Source organism: Myotis lucifugus, unplaced genomic scaffold, assembly GCF_000147115.1.
Source record: "Myotis lucifugus unplaced genomic scaffold, Myoluc2.0 scaffold_391, whole genome shotgun sequence".
Lineage (NCBI taxonomy): Eukaryota > Metazoa > Chordata > Mammalia > Chiroptera > Vespertilionidae > Myotis > Myotis lucifugus.
The window spans coordinates 839,362-866,515 of NW_005871439.1; the positions used below are offsets into that span (position 1 = coordinate 839,362).

General features: G+C 51.4%; 1 protein-coding gene across 1 annotated transcript in view; it reads right to left on the bottom strand.

Annotated features, from left to right (window-relative positions):
* Positions 1-27,154, bottom strand: part of MYO18B (myosin XVIIIB) — a 163,802-nt gene that overhangs the window by 103,887 nt on the left and 32,761 nt on the right. The window contains exons 12-20 of the mRNA XM_023743449.1: positions 25,592-25,765; positions 23,482-23,572; positions 21,341-21,533; positions 20,075-20,155; positions 18,307-18,454; positions 14,726-14,885; positions 12,322-12,505; positions 11,315-11,537; positions 7,725-7,834 (exon numbers count right to left, since the gene is read on the bottom strand). Of these exons, the coding sequence (XP_023599217.1) occupies positions 7,725-7,834; positions 11,315-11,537; positions 12,322-12,505; positions 14,726-14,885; positions 18,307-18,454; positions 20,075-20,155; positions 21,341-21,533; positions 23,482-23,572; positions 25,592-25,765 (1,364 nt within the window). The remainder of the gene's footprint in view (positions 1-7,724; positions 7,835-11,314; positions 11,538-12,321; positions 12,506-14,725; positions 14,886-18,306; positions 18,455-20,074; positions 20,156-21,340; positions 21,534-23,481; positions 23,573-25,591; positions 25,766-27,154) is intronic.

Consider the following 27,154-nt stretch of genomic DNA (forward strand, 5'->3'; position numbering starts at 1 on the left):
CCCCCACGCCACCCCTCACGGACCTTCCACCCACCGAAAACCACAAAGTCAATTTCCAGAATAAACGGCCAGAAAAGCAATTGTGACACTCGGGAAACCAAAGGTAGTATGAGCCTGGAGTAATTTAGTACATGAGTTTCAATCCCACGGGTCATCGGCATCACAGAAAACTCCCTACGATACAAAAAAAAAAAGCTTATTAAAAGTCTAGCCCGAGACTGTAATCCGGGAGGAAGTTCCCTCCTCTGACCTCCTGCGAGAACATTCCATACCGCTCCGCCACAAATTGAGTGGTTTCACTTATTACATTTTAGCCAAAAGACGTTCCAAGGGAGCTATGGGCAGCAGAATGCCTGAAAGCAATATCTCCAAAGTACAACATCTTTTCTCTCTGCACAAGAGGAAAACAAAATAAAAATGGGCTCAAAGTAGAAAGGATGAAACCTACAGCCCGTGAAATTTTCCTAGGTCTGCCTTACAGTCAGTTCTCGGAGTAGGTGCTGGGGGCTGGGGGAGGGGTAAGAGTCTGGAGTGAGACCCACCGGGGCTGAGATCCTGGTTCTAGCACCCATGACCCAGGTGACCTTGGACAAGCATTTTACTCTGAGCTGTAGGCAACTCTTCAGGAAAAAATGGGGGTGGGAGGTGAAATAATGGCACTGTCTCCGAAGATTCTGTGGTTGTGCTTGCGGAGGGCTTGGCGTAGTACCAGGCGTACGGGAAGCACTAATAAATACCGTGAGCTGGTCCATACCGTGTCTCAGAGCCTGTCCTACCAGCTCTGTCATGGCCAAAACCTGGTAGAGGCACTGAAGGACATGCATTTAGCTTCCATTTCTCAGATGCACCCCAAATGCTGCCAAAACACACACCTCCTCCCCCTAATATTCAAGGATTCTTCTCCATCTTCTTGCTTCCTTACAGCCCTTGAGATGGCTGTGTAGCCAAGAGTCTTAGGGCTAACAAACACATTCTGTCCTGTTGACCTCACTTTACTGAGAAGAAAGTGCAGGTGCAGATAGTGGAGTGAGTGAGTGGCGACGGGTATAGACCTATACTTCTGACCCTCATTTTCCTCCCCTGCAAAAGGGTGATATTGTCCCCTGTCCGGGCTGTTCCAGGGTTGGGATGAGTAATTGAGAATGTGTAACATGACTTTGTAAGTGACTTTGTACTTAATTACTATTATTATCATCATCATTAATATCACTCTTAGAAACTGTCACTTGTTGGGTGAAATATCAGTGACTTCATTTGGTTGTACATTAACGGAATCATTAGCCACCAGCCGGCTGCTGGAATCCGGGGCAACGATCCAGGTTTACATAAGAAATGTCTTTGTTGTCCGGCATCTTTCTGGAATATCAGCCAAGCCATCTGAATTGCCCAGATCACTGCAGCTGATTCCTCTCGGCGTGGATGCCGAGGAAAATGTGGCCGTTCTGGCCAGTTTTCTCCTGTGTTTTTTAGCGTGACCCCTGCTCCTAGCACCTGACACATAACTCATTTATTTTCAAACTTCTGCCACAGGCACTACTGTACGCCCGTTTTAGAGAGAAAGAAAGTGAGACCCAGGGCAATGAAATGACTGGTCAAAGGTCACATGCCAAGAAGTGATGGGGGAGAGGCCACCCCAGGGATTCCGACTCTTGAGCTTTTCCTCTGCCCTCTGACCGTGGGGTCTAGGCCAGGCCACCGTGCACTGGGCTGTGTGGCCCTGAGCAAGGCACCCCTCCTCTCTGATCCTCATATTCCAAAATAGGGGGTGATTATTCCTGCCCCACAAGGATGCAGTGGGGGCTTCACAAGGTCACAGAAGTAGCATGCAGGAGTGAGACTTCCAGAATGATGGAGCGAGGAGCTTGATAAACCCTCTCCCCGCAAAAAGCAATGGTAAAAAGTGGATACCATCTTCGAAAACAACCAGTTCAACACTCTGGACATTGAGCCAGGGGATGCAACACATGGAGAAGCATTCATTCAAGGAAAACCTATTGACCCGCAGGTAGGAACCCTGAGGGTTTGGGACAATCTGGATGGGGCTCTTCCACTCCCCACCACGCTCTGTGTGCAGTCATCCTGCGAGGGTGAGGCAGGCTGTGGAATCTAGCAGCGTCATTGGCAGAAGGAGCACTTTATATGGAGTAAAGCAGAGGAAAACCCCTCACCCAGAATCACTGACAGAAACACTATGATCTTGGCTGCAAACAAGTGAAGAAGGTCAGTGGCACAGCCAGCCTAAGACTGTCACCCTGACTGGGGCAAGCAATGGACAATGACCAGGTGGAATGGAACAAGGAGCTGTAGGGGACTGGACAGCCACAGTGCACCTAAATGAGCTCCCACACACTCCTGGCAACTGGAAGGCTGCGCCCAGGATCAAGGCCGCACCCGTGCACAGGAGAGAGAGGCGGCCCTAGCTGTCTACATACCCCTATGCAAACATAAAGCCATGAGCCAAACAAGAAGTGAAAGCCGAGACACAATCATAAACGCCTGACTGCTGAATGCATTTCCCAACACACATGCAGCTCCACGAGAATGAGGTGAGTGCTTCACAGGCGGAAGGTGTTTGATCACAGCCTCTACTGACCACAAGCTATGCTGGCCCAGGGCAACCCCTGAGAACCCACCATTTATAATACAAAACAAATAAAAACTGAGTGGAGATATCAGCAGTCTCATACCATGGGGGAGACAGACTCCATAAATCTAGTCCAGTTAAGTTAGTTACCAAATAGTTGGGGAAAGACCAAAATCTAGAGCTGCTATCACACAGCATCTAAAATGTCTAGTTTTAAACAGAAAATTACAAGTCATGAAAAAAAAAACCACCAAAAACCTGGAAAGTGTGACATATATTAAAGGTAACAGAAAATAAGCAGACAGCAGACATCCTCTGTGGGCTTAGATGTTGAATTTGACAAAGACTTCCATGCAGTTAATACAGGACACATGGAGTGCTTACTATCACACCTGGGACATGCTAAGTTTCCATAAATGCCAGTAACTGTGGGAGGTTCTGAGGCTGTAAGGCCTTCCTTGACACTGTGGGGAGATGGCATACCCCTCACCTCCACCATTCTGGGCTCAAATTATGAGTCCTTGAATGTCCCTGGGAGAAACCCACACCAGGCCTCCACTTACAGAGCCCCTTCGTGTCCCTAGAATTTTGCAAAGCGCTTTCTCTGCAATGTTCAGCAAGGATGCACCCAAAAAGCGTGTGGGCTGGCACCTCACCTGAAGCTGAACATGCTAGACAGGCAGTGAGGGCCCCCAGGAATAATAAGGAGCCACGACTGAGAAATGCTTCCCCAACTCACTCCTCAACGAATGGTGTGAAATGGAGAATCCATGTTTGTGGAACTGGATGTTCACCCAGTGAACTATTTTGCTGCTGTTGGCATAGCACATTGACCATGAAATGCCATGGCCCAATGGCTGCTATAGCCAGCAGCTGCCATCTGTTAGGCACCTACTATGTGCCAGGTGCTTTGTGATGCCCAATTAAAAGTTACCTGTGGGCACGAATGAATGGAAAGAGAGATGTCAGAAACCAGGATTTGAACCCAAGTCCATCTGACTCTAAACCTCACCCTTTCACCCACTGGATCTCTCACACATCGATCCACTCCCTCCATAAGGGTGGGGACTATGTCCTGGTATTGAACACTCTCTGCTCAGGACTGTAAATAGAATGCCTGGCACAAAGCAGAAACTAAATGAACAAACAAATAAAAACACACACAATCGGTTGGTTAACACTGAATGGAAAACCAACATTATTAAAAGAGGAGACTCAAACTGGGGGACAGCAAGGTGAGCAGGAAAATGACGATAAATAAATTCCTGAGGGCTCAGACTATAGGAGCGTCGGAATAGTCGTTCAGCACCCTGACTGCGGACAGCTCCCCTCCCAGCCACAGGCTCCTAGGGGCCTCTTCCCAGAAGAAAGGGACTCAGAGACAAACTGGGAGGAAATTGGGAGTGTCCACAGGGTTTGAGATGAAATAAGAGTGGCTGCCTTTGAGAAGATGGATTAGCATCCCTTAATGTGTTCTTCAGATCAAGTCCCAGGGACAGAGATGTTGTTGCCTATAAAATCAATCAACACTGCACACACCCTCAGGGGAGGGGGGTTCCAAGGGTTCCCTCACATTGATTGGAGAGACCTGGCCACTCCTGCCTCAGGTGCAGAGAGAGGAATGACCAGAATCTAGGACACGGCCAAGGTGAGCTAAAAGAGCTCCTCCACCAACCTGCCTGGGACTCCACCATGCTGGCCACTGTGGTGGGCTTCAGTGTAGTTTACGGTATACGTTTAACCAGATGGGATGACCCATGAAAGGGATCCAAGATGATTAGAAGGGATATAAGATCATCATGCAGACCTGGGCATATGCCTGGGTGTCTAGAAGGAACAGTGCATCCTGAGCAGCTGGAGGTCAGCACAAGGACGTTGCTCCCTAGAGGGGACCATGGGTTGGGCAGAATTGACTAGAATTCCTTCACTGCTTGAGTCCACATTGTTGTCTGTGTCATGCCCTGTTGAAAACCTTTCTTGGCTGCAAACAAGTGAAGAAGGTCAATGGAACAGCCAGCCTAAGATTGTCACCCTGATTGGGGCAAGCAATGGACAATGACCAGCCGGAATGGAACAAGGAGCTGCCCCCTGAGAAAGCCCATACTCTCTAGCCCTGCTAACAATGGCCCATGGCCTGGCCTCAGCCCCTTTTCTTGACACTTGGCCTCATTTATGCTGAAGCTACACTAAGCTAGCCATGCGACATCACGGCTTCAGGTCTTTGTACAAGCAGTGCCCAATGTGTGCACTCCTGACGCCTCCAAATTATCCCACCAGGCTCCACTCAATCATCGCCTGCTCAGAGGTGTCTTCCCTGGGGCCCCACTCTCGCCCCTACTGAAAACATCTAAAGTTTTAGGGGTGCTCCCTGGGGCATCCTAAAGCCACTCCTCTGTGGAAATGGCTTAAGTGTTTCTCCCCCAGTGAGGCTGTGTTCTGTTCATCCCTGTATCTGTGGCACCTAGCTCAGGGACTGCTGCAAAGTAGGTACTTGGCTAAAGTTGAACAAAGTTTATAATAATTTTAAATTAACATCAGGAATGGCACATCCTGTAGAGAACTTCACCAGACACTGCTGGTCCTCAGAGAGCTCCCATTCAAGCGTGGAAAATGTTCAACACCACTGATCGCCAGGGAAATGCAAACTGAAACCACAATGAGATGCCACCGCCGGGCTGGGTGGTGATGGCCTCAGCTGCCTCTGCTGTGAAATGGGGATAATCCCCATTTATCTTTTGAGGATGGTTTCAGGTCAAGGATCTGTAACCTTTTCACATGGTGCCAGAAACACTGTAGGGAGACTGCGCATGTGGTAAACGGCACGTGCTTTGTTTCAGGAACACAAAGCATGCAGTGGGTAACCACCACATGAGAGCACTTCACTGGGAAACAGTCTTGGTGTGAAACACCAATGGTTAGGTGCCCCACATCAGGCACACAGGGGACCTCACCAAGGCCCACTGTATACCCGACAGCGCATTCCCTCTGCTTCCCTCTAGTGCCCGACGACAATATTGACCTTTTCTAGCTGTCAAACTTGTCTTCTCCAATCCTGAGGTCTTCACTGCTTTACACACACAGGCTGACAGTTGGCCCACCCGAGCACATGTTCATGCATAATTCATGGCCTATCACGTTGCCTGGGAAATGAATATTTATCAGCTTCCTCATAAGAGGCAGGATGCTGTTTCCTTTTGTTGCTACCAAAAATTCGATGCTGCCGCAAATGAGATTTGTGAGCAAATGAAAAAAGAATAAGAAGCGGCAAAAACTTCCCACCAAGTCCATTCCACTTGTAATTTTCCATTTTCCCAGGCCTCCAGCGTGTGCGTGGAGGTGGTTTCGGTTTGGCTGCGACAGGGAACTGCTGAGTCGTTCGGAATAGAAACTCTTCCATATGCTACACCCACTGCCACTGCACAAGACTCCCCACACCACACATCCGTGCTGTTTTCAACTGCAGAGGAGCCCAAGACCTTTCAATGGCTCCATTCCAGATGCCCTGAACAGAGATCAAGTTGGGGGGACCTAGGACAGAGAACCCCAAATGAAGACGGATACACAGTGGTTAGTGGCTTCCACAATGGGCAGCTGCCCAGAGAGGGAACAGCCCTGCACCGCACGAGCTGGGACTGATGTCCCCTCCCCATGGTGAGTTGGAAAGGCCACATGGAAGGCACTTCCTTGTCTCCAGGAGGTGGCCTGTGCCCTGGGCCTGCCTGCTAAGAGCCAGGAGAGGACCTAATGATTGTGGCTCTGTTTACTCTTCCAGCCCAGTGACTCACTGACTGATGATCCCAAGTGCACGTGGGCACACCCACCTGGAGGTGAAGGTTCAATATGGCTGTAAAAATACAGTCTGTGTGGCTTGGTTGTCATCTCTCTGGCCTTGAAAGATGCTGATGATGCTGATAATAGGAGCTCATACAAATCGAGCCCTTAGCATGCAGCAAGCTCTGTGTCAAGTACTTCAGCTATACAGTTCCGTGTAGCCCTCAAAACACCCACTGAGGTAGGCATTGTTGTTATACACCATTTACAGGTGAAGAAAACTGAGGCAGAAACAGGAAGGAACTTGCTTATGTTCACACAGCCCCAGCTGAGACTCAAGTGCAGGTCTGTGTGATTCTGGAGCCCATGCTGTCTCCACTGGCCTCACTGGAATCAAGAAAGTTGGGCTCAAGGACAAAACCCACGAATGCCTGGCTGTGTGGCCCCAGGGGAGTCAATTCGTCTCTTCATTTGTAAAAGGGCCATTGTCACTCCTATACTGCATGGCTGTTGCAAGGATGCAATGGGATTTTGCAAACTCTAAAGAGCTCTGTGGTCATCAATCAGCTGGTGGCCACTCTCAATAGAAAATTATTGGGGGTGTGGCACTATGGGTCAAGCTGAGGTTCCAGCCCTAGGAGTTTACAGTAGCATTGGAGAAAGGAGACACAGGGGCAGAAATAGGGGGTCAGGTATGTGTATTCATTCACTCATTCCTTCGTTCAACAGAGAATTGATGGAACGCTTGCTTGAGCCAGAAAACACACAGGGGGACCTATTAACTTTGAATAAGGAGAAGTGCTGTACAAACATTAAAACAAGGTGATGTGATGGAGAGTAACAGCTAAGCCAGGATCAGAACAGCAAGCTGACACTGGCCATGCAAAGAGCGGGAAGAGTGCTCCAGGCAGAGGAAGCAGCTGGTGCAAAGGCCCTGAGGCGCACGGTTCGCTATAATTCTATAAGATGGGGCTCTAGTGTGAAATGCTTCCCAAACTTTTATGACAGCAAGGCCCCCTTTTCATAGACCATCTCAGGGTGCTGGTGTGAGAGAACTCCCTCAGGAAAGATGGCTTTTCATCTTGCTGGGGGCCCTTGCAGCTGGGACATGCTCTCCTCCTGGCTAATTCTTTGCCTGCATTTCCTCACACAGGGTTTCGGAAGTGATTCTGAATCACTGGGATGGGTAGTGTCCTAAGGGGCATGGTGGGGGTGCAGTCTAGGGGTCTGGGTCACACCTCACACCACCCTCATCTTTGCCCCCAAGGCTCGGCTCTCAGATCCCAGTTGGTCGAGATGGCCCCTTCTCTTCCCCTACGGAACAGAAGTACCCAGGGCCTCCACCACCCCGGCACCCATCTCCACATACCTTCCTCTCGTCGACTCCCTCAGTGGCCAACATGAGCTTCTTCGTGAGCAGGGGGTCCAGCACCTGGAATCGCCGGCGGAACTGCGTGAGCCCCATGTGGTCAGCATAACCTGGGGGAGAGGGTGTGGGCAGGGGAAGAACCGGTATCTAGGTGAGAAACCCAGCCCAGGGCCCTGCTCCTAATGTGCTATGTGGACTCATTAGGGGGCCTCAGTTTCCCCATTTGCTAACTTCAGAGATCAGGTTCAGTCCACATTTTCTGAATGTCTCTGCAGAACACAAACCCTAAAAACGCTCCACTGCAAGTTTGAAAAAGCTGGGCTCTTATCTGCCTCTTGGGAGTCCCCATGTGAGTCAGCATCGCTGTCAGAGGCTCGGAGAACCTCTGCACGGAAGATGCCGGGTTAGCTTTGCTGCACCCAGAGGTTTTTCCAAACCTGCTCGACCATGGAAAATCTTTTTCTTTTTGTCTAATAACTATTATCAGCCACAGACTGCACGAAGAAATGCTGAATGGGATAACACCTAAGAGTTCCTGTGAATCCAACATGTAGGATGCACACAGCTGCACCCACCCTTCTGCGTGGACACGGGAGGGGCTCTGGAGGCTCCCAGGAAGGTGGCATGAGAGCTGGACTTTGTAGGAGCCGAAAGAGTTTGTCAGAGGATCTGGTGTGGAAGGGGCGTCTAGGCAGAGGGAGGTGGAGCGGGGAAACCTAACGTTGTCCCATAGACAGCAACAGCCAGCATTTACTGAGCATCTCCATGTGTAAGACACAAGGATATCAACTCCCCTGTGACAGACACTCTGGGCCTACACTCCTGTGTCTGTTTTACACATGTGGAAACTGAGGCCCAGAGAGTTACGTCACTCGCCCAAAGCCACACAGATGGTAACTCTCCCAGGTGGGGTTCAAATCCGGACAAGGACAATAACTAATCCAGTGGAGAGTAGACAATGATAGGTCAAAGGTGAGCAGGGACTGGGTCCCAAAGGAACTTGAACTCTAAACCCAAACCTTGAGGTTTGGATATAAGGGACATGGTAGAGCCTTAGTGGCCTAAAAAATAAAAACAAAAAAAAACCCCCACTAAAACAAACAAACAAAACCACTCTCAAGTAGCCTGATGGGAGGAAGTCTGATGAAATCTCACTACTTTTGAGACTTCGCTCCACAGTAAGCCAAATGCATAAACCATGAGGAAGAGTGACAGTGCCTGCAGGTGGCAAATCCCAGGAGACTTCCTGGAGGAGGAGGAGGGTCTCCAGTCAGGTTCAAAGGTTGCTGACTGAACAGAGATTGGGTGGGGGAGGCTGGGAGGTTTCAAGCCTGCCCTTTTGGGTCAGATGATCTGGGTCCACATCCCATTTTTGCCCTCATTAGCCCTTTGACTGGAGACAAATGGCCCCATCTCCCTGAGCGTCAATTTCCTCACCTGTCAGATGAGAATCACATCTATTTTCACAGGGCCCCTATGATTAAATCTGGTGATGATTGCAGTAAGAGGTTAACATTCATCGAATGCCTTCCCACGTCCAGGCGATCTTCTAAGTGTTATTACCTTATTCATTCTGCAGACCCTCCACAGCTGAGATCCGAACTATTACAGGTGAAAGACACAGGAGGCACATCTCGGGACCTGCCGGTGTCAGTCACAGTCAAGCCCAGGCCCACGCCCTCCAGAGTCTGAGCTGTGCCCACCAGGACATAAGACACGTAATGTTTAATGAGCATTTTCTATACGCCAGCCGCTGTCCTCTGTGAGACTGATGCCAGTTACTATGTGTGACGACAGTGCCTGGCGCATCATAGGTACTCAACAAACAGCATGGCTATGTGTGCATCTGTAGCTGTATGTACATGTTATACTTGCATGAATTCAAAACCATAAATATTTTATATACGTATGTAGCTAGGGATGCATGTAAACATTTCCTGTATGATGTGAGAAAGACAGAAGCAATTTAGAGGAGAAAGAAAAATTGAGGAAACGAACCAGGTCTGGGAGGCAGACACTGGAAATGTCTACCACAAGGCATCCACCCTCCACTTGATTGGAAAACTCATCCTGACAGAGTTAGGCGATGCTGAGAATGCAGAGGACAGACACTGCAGTGAGGACATGCGGCCTGGGGAAGGGGACCGCTGACCTGAGCGTGCACACAGGGGCTCTAACGGGCAGTCCATGGCGCCTGCAGAGGCCCAGCGCTCTCTGCCAGCCAGCCAGGCAGAATCGATCGGTCGCCGCTGTGGCTGTGACCATCCCACTCTCGCTCTTCCCGAGACATTATCTGTCTCCCTCCGCCCGATTGTTCAGGCAGGAGGGAGAATCAATGAGACGCCCAGGGGAGTGAGGGCCTCATCTCTGCCTCCTGCTGCTCCCAGCTTCTCCATCAAATGCCTCGGGCCCAGGGTTCCATTATTAACACACTGGGAACAGGTGGGGGCAGCGGCCACAAGCTGGGGTATCAGTGACCACAGAGACATTAAACAAACGGGGGTCCACCTGGGCTCCCCACCAGCCCCAGCTACCCCACCTTCTGCAGAGAGACTTCCTGCACCTGAGGCATTCCTAATGGGCAGGGAGGGCATCCATTTGCTGGCCTCTGGGGTCTGAGAGGCAGAAAAGGAAGGGAAGGATTCAGTCAAACTCAGCTCCTGAGATGAGCCAGTGGTGGAAATTTCGGGTGCGTGCCCACTTTCTAAAACACAGGCCTGGAAGACTTCACTCCTCTGACTGCACCCCCTTACCCCCACCACCCGTCACTGCCTCAGCTGGACCTGGGAGAACCCAACTTCCACAGACCAGTTCACAGCCTTCCCCGCTGGACCTGCCCCCTCACAAGTCCCTCACTTGTTTTGAACCCCCTTTCCTGAAATCCCAGGCTGGGCAGTGCCTTCCCTGCCTTTGCATATGCTGATCCCTCTGCCCAAGGTTCCCTCTCCCCGCCCCCCCCTCCCGCCCCCGGCCCGGCCCCAGGGTGAGCTGCTTGTTTTGTTTCTAGACTCAACTAAGATGCTCCCTCCTCTAGGAGGTCTTCCCAATCTCACCAATGAGAGCCCAGAGCTTTTTCCTCCAGGCATCCAGGTACCGCCTGCATCCCCGTGTGACACGTGCCCTTGCCACGTCGCATTATTATCACCGGTTTCCACACTGATCTCCCAAACCAGGCTGAGCATCTTAACCAAAGCATCCCTCATTGGGGGAGCTCTACTCTCGATTCCAAAGTGGAAGCTCCTAACACGTTTGTTGTTGGAAGGAAGATGAGTAAGACACAGCCCTAGTCTTCCAGGAGCACACGACTATTTCAAGAAATAAAAAGGGCTTTGGATTTAAAGAGACCTAGATCCAAATCCAGGCTCTGCCATGTCCCAGCTGTGTGACCTTGAGCACGTCTTTTGACCTCCCTGAGCTTCCGTTTCCTCATCTGTAAAATGGGGGTGCTCATAGCCTCCCCCTCACAGGGCTGCTGGGAAGAGTCGAGAACTCCTGGCACATTGTTGGTGCTCTTGTCCCTGTGGTGCCCCTGGTCGGCGGGCATGTCCCAGGCGTCAGAGACAAGGTACTCACTCCCTGGTGGCTCTTACCTGCCCTGTGCAGACGCAGCGCCTCCAGGATGTAGGAGCCCGAAAGCTGGACCCTCAGTGCGGGGATGTCCAAGGGCAGGGGCCCGCCTGCTCCGGGCTTGTCCCCATCAGGCTGCGGCGGGGTCGGAGCACCCTGCCCACCCCTGCTCTCCACCGTGAGGCTCGGCACCAGGCAGTGGATGAAGTGTAACTGAGACCTTCGGATCACGCTGGACAACGCATCCTAGAACCGGAGGAGAGGGGGTCAGGGCCAGCTGTCCAGGGTGAGACAGCAGGGGTCAGGACATCCCCCAGCAAACACTCATCCTCGCCTGAGCATCTCCTGGGCCCCTCTGTCCTACACCAAGGACCTCCTACCCACGGCCTGCTTCGTACTCATGAAGACCAGGGGCCTTCAGAATAGCCCTTGTTGTAACAGTTGGAGAAACTGAGGCATGGAGAGGGTGAGGGAGTGGCGCAGCAGAAGAGGTAGACTAGAACCCAGGGCCTGATCTGTGGGCTTTTTCAGTATAAGATGCTATGAGGTTTTTTTCAAAACTTACCCTTCCCGTGCCCCCACCCTCTGGGCTCAGCATAACGACTGACCAATCAAATTTCCTCATTTGCTACTGGATGAACGTTTCTAGGTAACACAGTTACATCCAGTGCTGCAGCCTGCTGCTTCTCCCAGGGAGAGCCTGGTGGTGAACATGTGGGCCCTGGGGAGGGAGGAAGGCAGGCGGGCCTGGCGTGGTCAGAAGGACAGAGTGGTTCCTGCAAACTGCCTGAAGCCACTCAAGTCAACACCAAGTAGCCGAGGCTTTGACCTCAGACTGGGACCATCACGCCCCAGGAGTGTGACTGTGGCCGAGTTTCCTTGCCGCCCCGAGTGCCGGTGTTCTCCTCTGTGACACTCAGGGCGATGCCTGCCCTCCAGGCTCACTGGGAGGTTAGAGGTGCTACAGGTAGGTGACCCGCCCTGGAGGAGGGGAGGGACGCGTGGCCGTGGGGTCAGGGCACCCACTCACCATCTGCAGCTTGATCTGGGAGCAGGGGGCTCGCCTCTTCACTGCGGCAAAGCTGCTGGCGAAGGTCCTCCTCACAGCGCAGCTCCTCTGCAGGGCCTGCTGGGAGGTGCCCTCCAGGCCGGCCACCGCGCGGCACACAGGCGGCAGCTTGGCCCGGGCCTGGAACAGGCTCCTCAGCTCCTCCCTGGCAGGTCCAAGGGGGAGAGAGGGGCCTTTAGGGCTTTCAGGGGAGATGGGTCCACTTTGCTTACTGCTGACCTGCTTCCTGAACCCTCCCCGTGAATCACACGTGCTGGTCACTGTCCTTCTCGGCCAGGTGAGCCTTTGTCTCATGACCAACGCCAGCTCCTTCCTCGGGCCCCTCTCCTCCCGTTAGAACCTCTCTCCTTTGCTGGGTATCCCTGCTGCTTCCAAGCCTGCGGGAATCCTAAGCCTGCACCTTCTCGGAGGGCAGAAGCATGAGTACAACAATGAAGGACTCGCAGGGTGAGCGGTCAGTATGTGGATCTGGACCAGTCAATGAAAAGTCCGGCCTGATCCAAGGGGCGGGTAGTGCCTTCCCTGGGCGCTCCTGTGAGGTCCAGGTTCTGAGATTGGTGGGCCAGGGCCAGGGCCCAGGAGGCTCCGCTCCGATGAGCCTGAGCCAGCCCACCTGCTTCAGTGGGCAGAAGAGGATTAAGAAGGCTGGGCAGACCCTGCTGCGCCCTGGGATGAGGCTGGGCCTCAGAGAAGCCCCCTGCCTCTCAGGTCCCACCTGCCCCGCCCTCCAATAGAAGCGCAAGGCACCTCCTACCGCTCCCTGCACGCCCAGGACACGCCCCAGCCCTCAGACCTGTTATCCATCGCCCTCCATGCCTGACTCCACTGTGCAAACTGTTGAGTAAATAAGTCTCAAATGCCCAAAGCTGCTTAAAGTGGTTAAATGCCTGACCGAGCACAAAGACCAACAATGGCTGAAAGACACGTTGAAATTAAAAGCTAGGGAGGGGCCAGGGGAGCCCCCTGGAAGCAGGAGCCCTGAGAGGAGAGGGCAGGGCACTGGGGCATGTGAGCACTTCCCCCTGGTATAGGAAGAGGAAGCCATACCCTTAGTCCTGGTACCTATACAGGGACTGTCCCATCTGTGGGGTTGGGAGACTTCACCTTTGGCCTTCAGTTAACTCTGTGAGTCACGTGTCCTCTCTGGGCCTGTTTCTGATATATAAGGCAAAAGTGCCTGACCAAAATGTGAGTGTCCAAGAACCTCCTGAGAAGCTTGTCAGCAAAGCAAGTCCTGGGACCCTCCCCAGAGAGACTGGGTGGCGCCCGGGAATCAGAATGCCAAGCAAGCCGTCCTGGCGCGTCTGGCGCTCTTGGCTGCAGATCTACACGCGGAGGAAAAGCACTGTTTGCTCTCAGAAATCACCAATGCTTGGCTCTCGAGCACACAAGACCTCCCAATGGGATTTACTCCCAACCTGCCCGCTCTTTCACTCCCGTGAGCACGACTTCGCACACGCCGTTCCTTCCTCCAGAATGTTCCTTGCTCACCAGGCCATCTGGTCCACAGAGGTCTGCCTCACCCTTTCCGAACCCCACACCCCTCACCCAGCCTGAGCCATAGGATCCTGGAGCAGGAAGGGAATTTCCATGGCCACAGTGAGACGTGGGTTGAGGGCCTGCTAGGAGCCAGGCTTCCTAATAAGCCATCAGTCATGTCATTAAAACCTTCCATCAGACATGGCAGCTTGGCATCACACCCACTTCTCAGATTATGAAACTGAGGCCCAGGTCATGCAGCTTGAAAAAGGCAAAAGCAGAATTTGAGTACCTGCCTGACTTCAAAGCTGTGCAACATCTACCAAATCTTGTGGTCTTGTCCAACAAACCCTGATTTTATGGTGGAGAAAGCACACACACACACACACACACACACACACACGCACATACACGCACACGCATGCACGCACTTCCAGTAACTCTCTGAACCAAAGGCGGCGATTGCTGCCAGCCCTCGGCCAGCACTTTGAAAAGAGCAGCCAGGGAATGCAGTGAGTTTTTTTTTAATGCTACAAAACATTATCACTTCGGTTTTACAACCCCCTCGTTCTAGGATGTCTATAAAAGCTGTTCCAGTCACATCATCTCTCAGATACTTAATGAAAGGCAAAGAGCCGAAATAAGAAGTCACAGCCTTGGACATTTGTTCCACCTGCCCGGGGCCGGCTCTTCTCCTCGGCTGGGCTCCCTGGCCCTGGGGAGACATTGCACTGCTCCGATTTGAATTACGGCCCTGTCCTTAGAGACGTCCGGGAGCAGCCCTCACTTGCTGGGCTGTTGTGACTGCACAGCCCTGCGGGGGAACGAGCTGCAGCGCCTCCAGTGGCCCTGATCTGGCCCTGGCCCTGGCCCTGGCCGGACTCACCTTTTCGAGTGCTGCAGGACCTGGGGGGCGTCCAGGGCTGAGAGGTTGGGCTTGGCCCTGTGGAGCCAGCCCGTGAGGTCATAGCGCACGGGGTCCTGTCCCCGCTGGTGGGCGATCTCACACTGGAGGGGCTGCTCACAGGGTCGAAGGGCAGAGGTCCCTGAAAGCAGACAACGCATGAGTGTGGGGGCCCATGGGGGACACTGCGATCACTCGGCGTCACCAAGAACACACTCGTTGCCTTTTAATGTCTCTAGGCAGCTAGAGCTGACCGTTCTGGGGATCCACATTTCCCCTGCTCTGTGCATTTGTCCGCATTATTTCCCACATGGATTTTATTCCTCCTATTTATAGTCCTGAATCTAGAATACCTGTTTTCCCCAAGCATCATTAGTGCATACAATCTGCATGATTTTCTACCAGGCCCATGAATCACCTGGGCTGTTATTAATGTTTTCCTTAACTCGACTCGCATTTTTACAGATAAACCCATTTATAAAGGAACATTATGTTGCAGGTTTGGAGAGCAAACGATATTTATTTTTTAACAGTCATGAAAATAAATACATAATTATTTAAAATGTTGAAAATATTTGTATCTTGAATACCATCATCCAAATAAAGGCACAGCCTACTCTTGGGAGATGCTGGCCGACACTTCGTTGGGAGGGTCTGAATGGGAGAAACAAATGGGCTCGGAGTTGGAGAAGACCTGAGTTCAAATCCCGACTCCACTACTCATGACTGCATGACAGCGGCTGTGCCACTTAAATCTCTGAGCCATGAGGGTTGCCCCCTCGGGCCAGTCACCCGCAAACACACCTGCGGTGAGAAATAGCAGACAGCCAGGCAAGTTAGCCAGACCCTGCGTGTTCTGCTTGATTGACTGCTCTCGCTCACTCAGCCAATCAGAAAGCCCTAGAGGCAAAGACTGTTGTTTTTTTTAAAACAAAATGTCTGAGTCAGTCTCTCAGTCAGTCCGAGACAAAGGAGCAACAGTCTCTCCCCTGGGAACGAGGGCATCCAGCTGTGGCATCTGGGGCCCCACAGGAAAAGGAGAGGGGCCACAGGTTAGCCCAGTGATGGCGAACCTATGACACGCGTGTCAGAGGTGACACGCGAACTCATTTTTTTGGTTGATTTTTCTTTGTTAAATGACATTTAAATATATAAAATAAATATCAAAAATATAAGTCTTTGTTTTACTATGGTTGCAAATATCAAAAAAATTCTATATGTGACACGGCACCAGAGTTAAGTTAGGGCTTTTCAAAATGCTGACACGCCAAGCTCAAAAGGTTCGCCATCACTGGTAGCTGAACCCCCTCCTGTCCCAGCCACGCCCTACAGGACACTTTCTGCTTCTGGCCCTACTTTCTGTCTCTTTTATCCAAAAATCAAGATGCAGAAAGCATTCCATCTGAGGAATCGTTTCATCTGCTTCAGGACCATTGGGTTTCCGCACCTTCATCTATCCGGTACCAGGAGTCACTGTCCTCCTCACCGTGCCAGCGCTCTGGGCGCTATGACTACAGAGGCGACCAGCCCAGTGCTGCCTGATGCCCCTGGTGATGGTTGCCATGGAGCAGAGGGGAAGGGAGACAGGCACAGGCAGGTGGGGGTTATTATTTTACACAAGGTGGTCAGGCAGGTCCCTGCGACCCGCAGGAGGTGAGGGAGAGATGCATACTGACGTGTGACGGAAGAGCGTTCCGTCAGCCAGCAGAGGACCCTGAGGTGGGGATGTTGAAGGGGCAACTGAGAGAGCGGTGTGATTGGAACAGAGCGAGAGAGGAGAGGGGAAGGGCAAATGGCAGCTTCTTCGGAGGCCCTGCCTTGGTGCAGGCACCAGGGAGTCAGCAGAGAACAGACAGGCCTGTGTCCTGCACCCTGGGGGCCCCCGGGATGTCCGAGGGCCTGAGCAGCAAGTACACAGATAACAGAGTCCGCAGTCCTGGAAAAGGCCCTGAGGGAAGTGACCAGGGAGCTGTGATGGGACAGCGTGGCTGGGAGGGGACAGCTCAGACAGGGTCGGGGAGGGCTCTGAGGCGGGGACTTCTGGGCAGCGAGCTGCAGGGGGAGGATGTACAAATGCTTCTTGGCCCACATGAGCTCATCTGCCCTCACTCCAGTCCCCTGGGAGGCAACTTCCCAGAAGCCACACACATTACAGTGAAGTCATGGAGCGGGATCCAACCCAGGTCTCTGTGGACAGAAGCCGGGGGAGCTTTGAACAGCCCTGCCTCCTGCCTGTTCTGCATCTGGGTGTACCTCCTCCTCTACCGCCACACCCCAAAAGCCCCATGCCTGCCCGGCCCGTGTGGTTGAGTTGTGGAGCATCCACCTATGAACCAGGAGGTGACAGTTCGATTCCCGGTCAGGGCATATATGTAAATATACACCATATATGTTTATATATTTTGTAAATTGTATAATTATATATAATTGTATTTCATGACTGTGTTGCTATAAAGACACATAGATACTATTAATAACACATGCGTGAACTGTATTACTTTCCTGTGGCTGCCATAACGAAGTACCAACGCTGAGTGGCCTAAACAACAGAAATACATTTCTCAGAGTGCTGGAGCCATCAGATGCTGCCTAAAAATCTTGTCCTGGCCCTGGCTGGTGTGCTAAATGGTTAGAGCACTGGCCCTCGCACATATATGGGTTGTCATACTGATGTTTCTCTCTCTTCTCTCTCTCTTCCACTCACCTCCCTTCTTCCACTCTCTCTGAAGAAGCAATGGTCAATGTGTCTCTCACACTGATGTTTCTCTCCCTCTCTCTCGCTCTCTCTCTCTCTCTCTCTTTCTTCCACTCACCTCCCTTCTTCCACTCTCTCTGAAGAAGCAATGGAAAAATATCCTCCGGTGAGGATTAGCAAAACAAAAAAATCATGCCCTGATGTGAGAGCGAGAATGCTGCATGAATGTCTGGACAGGGGCCTCGGCTGGTCCCTTGGGGTAGAGGCTCCCGCAGCCTGAATCCAGTGGATGGTGGCTCTGAGTGTTGCCTTATTTCTTTCTCTAACCCTTTCCCAATTTCTCAGAAACCACTCCCATCAGACATGCACCCCAAACATGTCATTGGAATTACTCTTGTCTGTCGCCAATGGCCTCCATGTGGCCTAGCCAGTGGCCAGCCCTCAGCCACCCCTCACTTGACCTCTTAGCAGCTTTGATTTGGTCCGTTCACATTCTCCTGGCTTCTCTCCTGCCTCCCTAGCTACTCTTCCTCAGTCTCCTTTGCTGATCGCTCACCTTATCCCTGGCCCCTTAACATTGGAATGTCCTAGGGCTGAGTCCTTGACCACCTTCTCAGCCAACCCTCATTCCCTTGGTTACCTCAAGAGGAATTATGAGCCGCTCGAGGCCGGTTCACCACAATATAGCACAGTATCCAGCACACAGTAGCTGCTCAATACATTTGCTGGATACACAAATAAATGAGCACATGAATGAATGAAAGCATACACAGGCACACTCAGACCCTGCCCGGTGCAGGCCTTACCAGGGCTTTTTCTGCTGCTGACAAGGACAGATTCCAGCTCCTTTACTCCCTCACTCCCTTACCTTCAGCACCAGCTCCTTTCTTCTCGAAGGCTGCACAGAGACGCTCGAGCACTGCGCTGTCACTGGAGCCCTCCACCCGGACCTCCTCGTCCAGGACCCAGAAAAGGCCCTTGGCATCTGCAGCACCTCCTCCAGGTGGTAGGCGGACCTGGCGTGAGATCCATGATACACTGAGGAGCCCTGATCCCCAACAGATGCCAGTCCTGGGCTTCTCTTCCCCCTTCAGGAGTCAGGGGAGCTGAACCCCAGGCATCTTTACTTATTCATTACCACTCACCCAAAAACCACAACACTGTAACAACCTCTCAGCTCCAAGAAGTCCAAATCCCACCTCTATCTCATTTCCTGTGTGACTTTGGGCAACTCACTGCACCTCTCTGAGCCTCATTGTCTCTAATGCAGTGGTTCTCAACCTTCTAGCCCTTTAAATACAGTTCCTCATGTTGTGACCCAACCATAAAATTATTTTCGTTGCTACTTCATAACTGTAATGTTGCTACTGTTATGAATCGTAATGTAAATATCTGATATGCAGATGGTCTTAGGCGACCCCTGTGAAAGGGTCGTTCGACCGCCAAAGGGGTCGCGACCCACAGGTTGAGAACTGCTGCTCTAATGTAAAGTGGAGGCTGGCGGTACCTTCCGCAGAGGGCTGTATGAGGATTTCACACAGGAAAGCGCCGTGTAATGACACATTTCTAGATACACATGCGGCTATATGTATGTGTGCACAGCCCAACATGAAAGGATTTACTCCATCCACATCACTTCCTCCTAGAAGTCTTTAGACTTTTTAAAACTAAAATCCTGAGGCGGGAGGAGAAGTGCCCAACTAATGTTTCCGAGGAGATGGTGAACCTGATTCAATAGCACAGACACGGAATTTTAAATCTAGCCCCGAGCTTGAGACCATCCGGGCAATGCTTATAATTCTGCACGTGGGAAACAGAGGCCGGGGGCATTGAGGGGCTTATCCGAGGGCCCGTGATGAGTTGACATAACCAATAACCGTGCTGAGTGGTTACGGAGGAAATGTGATATGTATGGTGGCCCTGGTGACAGGGACAGGGACTGCGGGGCCTCCCAGGACGTGAGGATTTCAGTGCTAAAGCCAGCAGGGTCCCCGGCACATCAGGACAGCAGGCTTCCCTAACTCGGAAACATTGACCCACACTCGTCAGAGGCCCCTAGAGAAGGGACATGTCCGGGCCACATGGAGAGACATGGGCAGAACCAGAACTGGGCCCCAGGCCTCCTGTCCCTTCACCTTGCCCTTCTTTGTTGGGGTCAAAAGCGACAGCCAGCCCATCCTCAGAAGGCAGCTGTTCCCAGGCACTGCCCCGGCATCTGGGGACACCATGGCCTTTCTCTCCTCACTGCCGTGGTCGTTCCTCCAGGACTGCCCCTTCCCGGGAACATGACAGGGAGGTGGAACCAGCCAGAGAAGTGCCAACAAGCTGCATAAGCAGGTGAATGGCTGGCAGGGCTCACGAACAAGGGGGCTTTGAGGGGACGGTGCAGCCCACTGTGAGCCAGGAGAAGCCTGGGAGCCCACCCTGCCTGAATGGATACAGGAAGGAGGGAAAGGGTAGTCTGTGCTATCAAATGGAAGGAGCAATTCCACCTGCAGGACACCTACTAGGTGCCAAGCACCCTGCCAGTGCAGAGAGCATTCACAACTCGTAGCTTCAAGGCTCAAATCTGTAAGTATTTCCACTGAAAGGCCTCGCGGTGTCTGAGAGCCCTGGTTTGCTGGGCCCCATGTTACCTGGGAGGGATGCTGATCCACAATGGCCACCGTGGTCCCGGGGGATGGCTCCGGGAGGTCAAACTGCACGGGCAGGCCTTCCTGGAAAGTCACAGAAATTCAAGGTCAGTTCCATCCATGAGCCGAACGAACGGGATAGAAAACTGCTGGAAGAGACAAGAGAAGTGAGGACTTTCCTCACCCCCAAGACCAGAAGAGCTGCTCAGGCAACCCAGAGACTTGTAAGCAATAACACAAGGTTATTTTTAAAGCCATGTGTTTTCAGGGAGTTTATTAGGTCGAGTTACCATGGCAAATGGTAACTGATACAAAAGTATTCTTTCTATTTTACATGTGAAAAAAATCGAGGATCAGAGCGGGTGAGTGACTTTCCTAAGGCCACACAGCCCATGAATGACAGAATTCAGACCCCAGGTCTCATCAATGTCTTTTTTTTTGAGATTTATCCATGTTGATGCTTTTATGTTTCTTGCTCTGTGGGCTCCAACCAAAGAAATGGCAGTAATTTGAAAAACCCATTACCTATTGAAAAAAATATATATGGGCATTTCTAATATTTTGCCCTTAGCACTTGCTGGAGTAAAGGGGTCTCCTTCGGGGAGGAAGGAAGGAGCAGACCTCCAGGTGCTGGCAATGCTCCACTGCCCACCTGGGTGGTAGATGCGTGAGTATGTTCGTTTGGAGCAATCCACTGAGCAGCTCACTTCTGACTTATGTGCTTTTCTCGTGTAGCTGTTGTATTTCAATTTTAACTTTGTTTTCCAGTGAGAAAAGAGCTGGCAGGAACAAGCCTGCACACATTTCCCGGTTCACACCCAGAGTCTCTCTAGGTGCCTCCTAGAAGGGGACTGGCATCTGCCACTCTAGGATGTTGCCACACTAGGATCCAAGGAGCACACCCACTTTCACCCAGCAACACAGCAAAGGGCTTTCCACATCGGGGAAGATGCAAGCTCAATATCAGGGGAGGATTTAGCTTCGATGAGGTGGCCAAGAGGAACCCTCATCCCAAAGAAGGGGCAGCTGTGGGAGCAAGGCCTGGGGAGCCCCAGATGCTTGGTGGCCCCGAACTGAAGAGCTGGGAGGGCCATTGATGGAGGCTGGGAGCAAAGGAGAAAGGAGTGTGGCAGAGGCCTTGGAGCCAGGCCTGGAGTTAGGGTTTTTTGTTCAGCGATGAGCCAAACAGGATGCAGTCAAAGGCTACAGAGGACCAGGCCTCACACCGTCCACTGCACCCTGGTGAAGGCCCCCTCCGCCTGGCCATACCTCCCGGTAGCACTCCAGCGTGGAGGCGAAGGTCCGCTGGTAGAAAAGCAGCTGCAAGCGCTCGTGGGTGTAGTTGTGGCACAGCTCCTCAAAGGTGGCGGCCCGGTCCTTGCCCTGGTGCCGGGGGTTTTGAAAGCCCGGAGAGTCCACCACCATGATGGAGGCCATGGAGAGGTGATGGGAGGAGAAAGATCTGGGGAGAGAGGGGAAAGGTCCCAAGATGACATGGCATCTGAGGGCCCTGGTGATCCAAGCTGCCAATGCCGTCACAGAGATGGAGAAACTGAGGCAGTGTGCTGGGTGGTTTTTCAGATCCAGCGGCTCTACTTTCAAAACCAGGCTCACCACTTACAGGCTGTGTGACCTGGGTAAGTTACTTAACCTCTCTGAGCAGGATTTCCCCAACTGTTGAAATGATGGTAGGATGATCCCAAGGACTGTGGTAAGAATCAAAGGAGTTTATGTTTGGCAAGTGCCTCCCGCGGATACCTCAGGCCTTCAGGAAATGTCCTCCCCACCAGGCCCAGAGTGGAGGGAGGACTTGCTTCAGGTGCCCTGGCAAATTGCTATAAGTTAGGACTAGAGCCTCCTTTTCTTTCTTGGTAACACACTGCAATAGAAAAAGAATTTTGTTCAGTGCCTCTGTTTATAAAGTTCCTTCAAGCCATCACCGCCTTGGGTCCTCTTGACCAATCTATCACAGTGGACAGAGGAGGGATTATTTGCATCAAAATGCAGGAGCTAAGGGACTTGGGAGATGGTCCCATGTGGGCTCCAACCCTCGCTCTGCAAATGAGGGGCTGTGTGTCTTGAGAGAGTTGCCCAACCTCTCTGAGCCAGCCACGGAAGAGAGAAGGTAGAGCTGAACTCAGAGAGCTGTCGGAGGCTTGGAGGTGAACACAAGGCCAGCGCAGGGAAGTGCCTGGTGAACACTAGTGCATCATCTGCTCTTATCATCAGCACGACCAGCATCCACTTCGAAGGGCCCTTACTTTGAACCTCAGCTCTTCCCCGTTACTTGCCGAGATGTTCCATCTGTAAGATGGGCCAGTGAGATCAGTCACCGCACAGTGATGCGTGAGGACTGTCAGTTAACACTTGGAAAGTGAGATGCCTGCCAGGGGCTGATAAATGGTGGCTGTGGATACTGTTACCACCAACACACCCATCGATGCACCCATTTAATGGATGTGGCCCCAGAACAAGAGCCATGAAGCAACTGCCCTCCATGGGCTGAGGCAGCTTCCTTAGTCGGCAGTTCATTTTCCGCCCCCAGTACTCCTTGCTCTAAGTGAGCACAACCCCCTTGGCTTCTATACGGGTCTCAAGTGGTAATTATTCCAGGAGCGGGAGAGGGAGTGGATTCTGTCCTGGTGATATTGGAAGACCCCAGCTGCGCTGTTGCTGCGCACCAGCCTCACCCCCTTAACAGGATGTCAGAAGCCTAATTACACCTCCTTTCACAGAGGAGGGAGGCACTTGCCTGGGTTCTGGACCCGCACCACTGGAACTGCTTAAAGATTTCCTCCCACCCTGACTGGCTCATCACAATAGGAAACAGAGGCTACAATGCCTGCAGCCTTGCAGGCACACATCCTGGCCCACTTGGAAATTCTCCCCTGGAGGTTCCCCCTTCCCAGCAGGAAATTTTAGAAAAATAAATGGATAGGGGCACTCTGGTGGGTTATTCGAAGAAAGCTGAAGGTACGAGGGGGAATACAGTCATCTCATCTGTACAATGGGCTGATGTGAATATCAAATGATACAGGGAAGTTGGGTTAAACAATTAATGCAGGCCCTGGCCCTTAGTAGGTGCCCTGGAATCATTAGCTTTTATTGTCGGTGTTTAGGATCTTGATCAGGAAGAGATACTTAATTTCCTTATTTCTCTGAATCCTCACAATGACCCTGGGGGATAGAGCTCTTTTGCATGTGCAGAAGGGGAGATCAGAGAGGCGCACTGATTTGCCAACATCACACAGCCAGTGGGTGGCTGAGGTGTCATTTCAACCTGACACTGTGTGACTAAGAAAATCCACTCTCTAGCCCCAAAATCCCCTACTCTGCTTACCTGTCCATGCTTGGGCTCGCTGTGTACCTGCAAAGAGGTTGGCTTTGTGCCAAGGAATGGCCGCAGTTACCTGTTGATGAGTGAGACCACGGCAGCAAAAAGCTCTTGGTACAGGCCCGAGGCCATCCCCTCCACACACTCAACACCCGTCATCTTGAGCCCTGGAATTGGAAAGAGGAAAGGATCAGGATCACCACTGGCCTTAGAGAATCCCCTTCCCTCACACACCACCCCCACCTCCATCTCCCCACGGACGTTGCATACCCATGTTCTTAGGACCAAGTGTCTTATCAGGATCTCCAGGATCCTGCTCATCCCTCAGGGCTCAGCCCAAGGTCACCTCCTCGGGGAAGCCTGCCTTGATCAACACCCCATTAGGCCAATTCCTAGCTCTACCTTGCATCTTTTTAAAATTAATGTAGAGAGGTATTATTGACATACAAAAGGCTCTGCCTTCCTCTTATATACACCCTGGTGAGTTTGATAAGTATACATCACCATACCATCATCTCTAGAAGTTTCTTCCCCCCCCCCCTTTGTGTGTGTGTGTGTGTGTGTACGTGATAAAAACAGTTAACATAAGACTTACCCTACAAAAAAAAATGTTCATTACATAACACAGCATTGCTAACTACAGGTACTATGCTGTATAGTTGACATACTCACCTCCTATCATCTCACCCCTCTACTCAGTCCTCTACTCTCCAGGATGCATTCATCCTGCCTAAGGGAAACTGCGTACCCTCTGGTCAGTATCTCCCACTCTCCCCGCCCCAGCCTTTGGTCACCACCATTCTACTCTCCGCCTCTATGGCTCTGGTGTTTTCAGATTTCTGATGTAAGTGGGATCATGATGTACATTATTCAAACGTGCCATCTGCTACAGCATGGAGGAACTTCGAGGGCATTAGCTTCCCCAGCACTGACCACAGCATGTCCTGCAGGTGTGCTTATGTTATCCACCTGTGTGGCCCCTGACCCCGGGCTGGGAGTGACCCGAGGATGGGACGGTCTCTGGTTTGCTGGCTCCCAAACCCCCAGTGCCTGACACATAGTAGGAACTCTGAGAACGCTTGTTGTTCTCTCTTTCGGGAGGGAAAATTGGCAATTGTATATCAGACGCCATAAAATGTTCATATACTTGGACTTAATAGTGTCACTCGGAGGCTCTTATTCTAATGAAATATTCAGAGAAACGAGGATTTCTGGGTATAAATGTTCTCCCGATTGTTGATCAAATTGGCAAAAATCACTTTTTCAAAACAACTTAAATATCCAACAATAGCAAAGGGATTAATTTGTAGTCCATCCATACAAAAGAATGCTTAAAATGGGTAGAGAAGAATACTGAATGAGATGAAAAAGTGCCTACCTCCAATGTTAGGAAGAATAAAAAAGTTTACAAAACTAAGTCTCAATTTTGTTTAAACACACACACACACACACACACACACACACACACACACACACACACTCATTGGTCCCACAGAAATAGCCAGCCTTGGTTAGAGTGCACTGAACGAAGTGGGGTGAGGGGGTGAGGAGTTGGGGTGGAGAGCTGAGGGTGTCAGATCACAGATCCCGACCCTTTAGATTTCTGGTTCCACCCACAGAATTGGAAACACAAGTTCCCAATCTGTATGCACCGGTGCCTGGAGAAATACTCCTGCTTGTACATTCCAGGCAGCCCGCTGCAGACCCAAAGCATTTCCCATCCCTCCTTTAACTTCACCCCCAACCTGGGCCGTTGCTAGGCAACCCACAGCCTCCCAGCATCTCTCCTAAACCTGCCAGTCCCCTGCCTGCTTAACATCTACCCTGGAGACCTCAGCCTGAGAGCTTGACTCAGCCTCACAAAACAGTGTGTGCACATGTCTCAGCGTGTGTCTGTGCCTCACAAAACAGTGTGTGCACATGTCTCAGCGTGTGTGTGTGTGTGGTGTGCACATTTTCATGGTGTGTATGTCTGTGTAGGTGGTATGTGTCTTGAACATGATTGTGATTGTGTGAGAAAAATGCATGTGTCTATGAGTGTGTGCTGTAAATTTGTGTGCACCTGGAAAGCCTGCATGTGGCAGACCCTCGTTACATCCTTGGTGAATAGGTGAAGGAACGCTAGTATGTCCCCAGGAGCTGGCCCAGCGGGGACCCTGCCCACCCAGAGAGGCAGCCCTTCCTACCTGAGCTGGTCTCCTCGTCCTCGAGGCCCCGGCGGCTTGGTCCAGACGTTACTTGCTCGATTATCTGTCGCAGGTGGTGCTTGAAGGTGGCCGTGTTCAGCTCCTCATACTCACAGCCCAGGGCCTCAGCGGCGTGGTTTGCCCACTCAAACCTCATAAACTGCTTCCGGCCCACTGCGAGGGGGACAAACAGAAGTATGGCGGTGAGTCCTGGGCATGGGGTGAGGGGCGTCCAAGAGAACCGGGGACTCTCGGACATCCCAACCTCCAGCCACCTATCCTTAGCAGAAGCCTGAACACCGGCCCAGACCTGGGCCCCTAGCAGATGAGCCCTGGGCAGGGATCATATTTCCCAAGAGACATGTTTATCCTTCTTCCTTGACACTTGCATCCTTCACTCTTTGTAGGCGATTAGAAATATCATAGGGGACACTCTAAACGTGGAATTGGGGAATGGTGAGTAAAAGTATGATTTTTCTACCCACGTATTCACTTACCTATCCATCTACCCATCCACCACTTCCTGCCATCCACGTACCTATCCATTCAACTACCCACTCAGCCACAACCCAACCATCTCGCCATCCATTTATTCAACACATATTTACTCAGTTCCTACTATGTGACGGGCACTGTGTTAGGCACTGGGAAGTCCATGATGAGCAAGACAGACAAAGCTTACAGTCTATGAGGAGATGAAACAATAAACAAGTAAATAGATAACAAGATCATTTCAGGGGATAAATTATAGTTATATTTTTTTCTCTTTGCTAAAATAAAACAGGGTGATGAGATGAAGAGAAATTGAGGGAGTTGCTAAGGATCTATGGTGGTCAGAAAGGGCTTCTACGGAGGCGTGATATGAACTGGGTTATGAAAGGGGAGAGGTGCTGGCCACACAAGGAGCCAGGAAGAGCTCTAGAGGTAGGAGGAGGAGGCAGTGCAAAGGCCCTGAGGCAGAAACCAGCATGGTGCGTAAGAAAAATGCCAAGAAAGCCAGGTGGCTTCGATGTAAAGAGAGGAGAGGAGTAACCAGATGAGGCTGAAGAAGCAATGGGGAGCCACTCTATGGATGATCATAAGGACATTTAAGATCAGCAACAAAGATGTTGTATGACATGGGCAAGTCAACTGTTAAGGGAAAAGCAAACTGGAAAACCAACCCATGGTATGATGTGAACTGTGTAAATCACTCTAAGCTGCTACAAAAAATAATAATAAAAAGAAACATCCGAATGTTAACAATTGCAGCTGAGTAAGGGGATTCTGTGTTTTCCAAGTTTCCTATACCGGCTGTATACTAATTTTGTAATCCACGTAAAAAAAATGAATTATTAAAACAAGTGACAGTACCATCCTTAAATAATTTTCTCCCATAGCTTATCTTCCCCAAAATATGTTTCCATCTTTGAAATAAGAAACACAGCTGCCCACAGAGATTTCACGATCCATCAGAAAGAGATCATGGGGCCCAATTCTTCGAGCAGACACCTCGAAGAATCCGCCTGGTTTAAAGCTAAATTGGAAATCTGGAAAAAGACTTTATCCAGGACTTTGACGCCA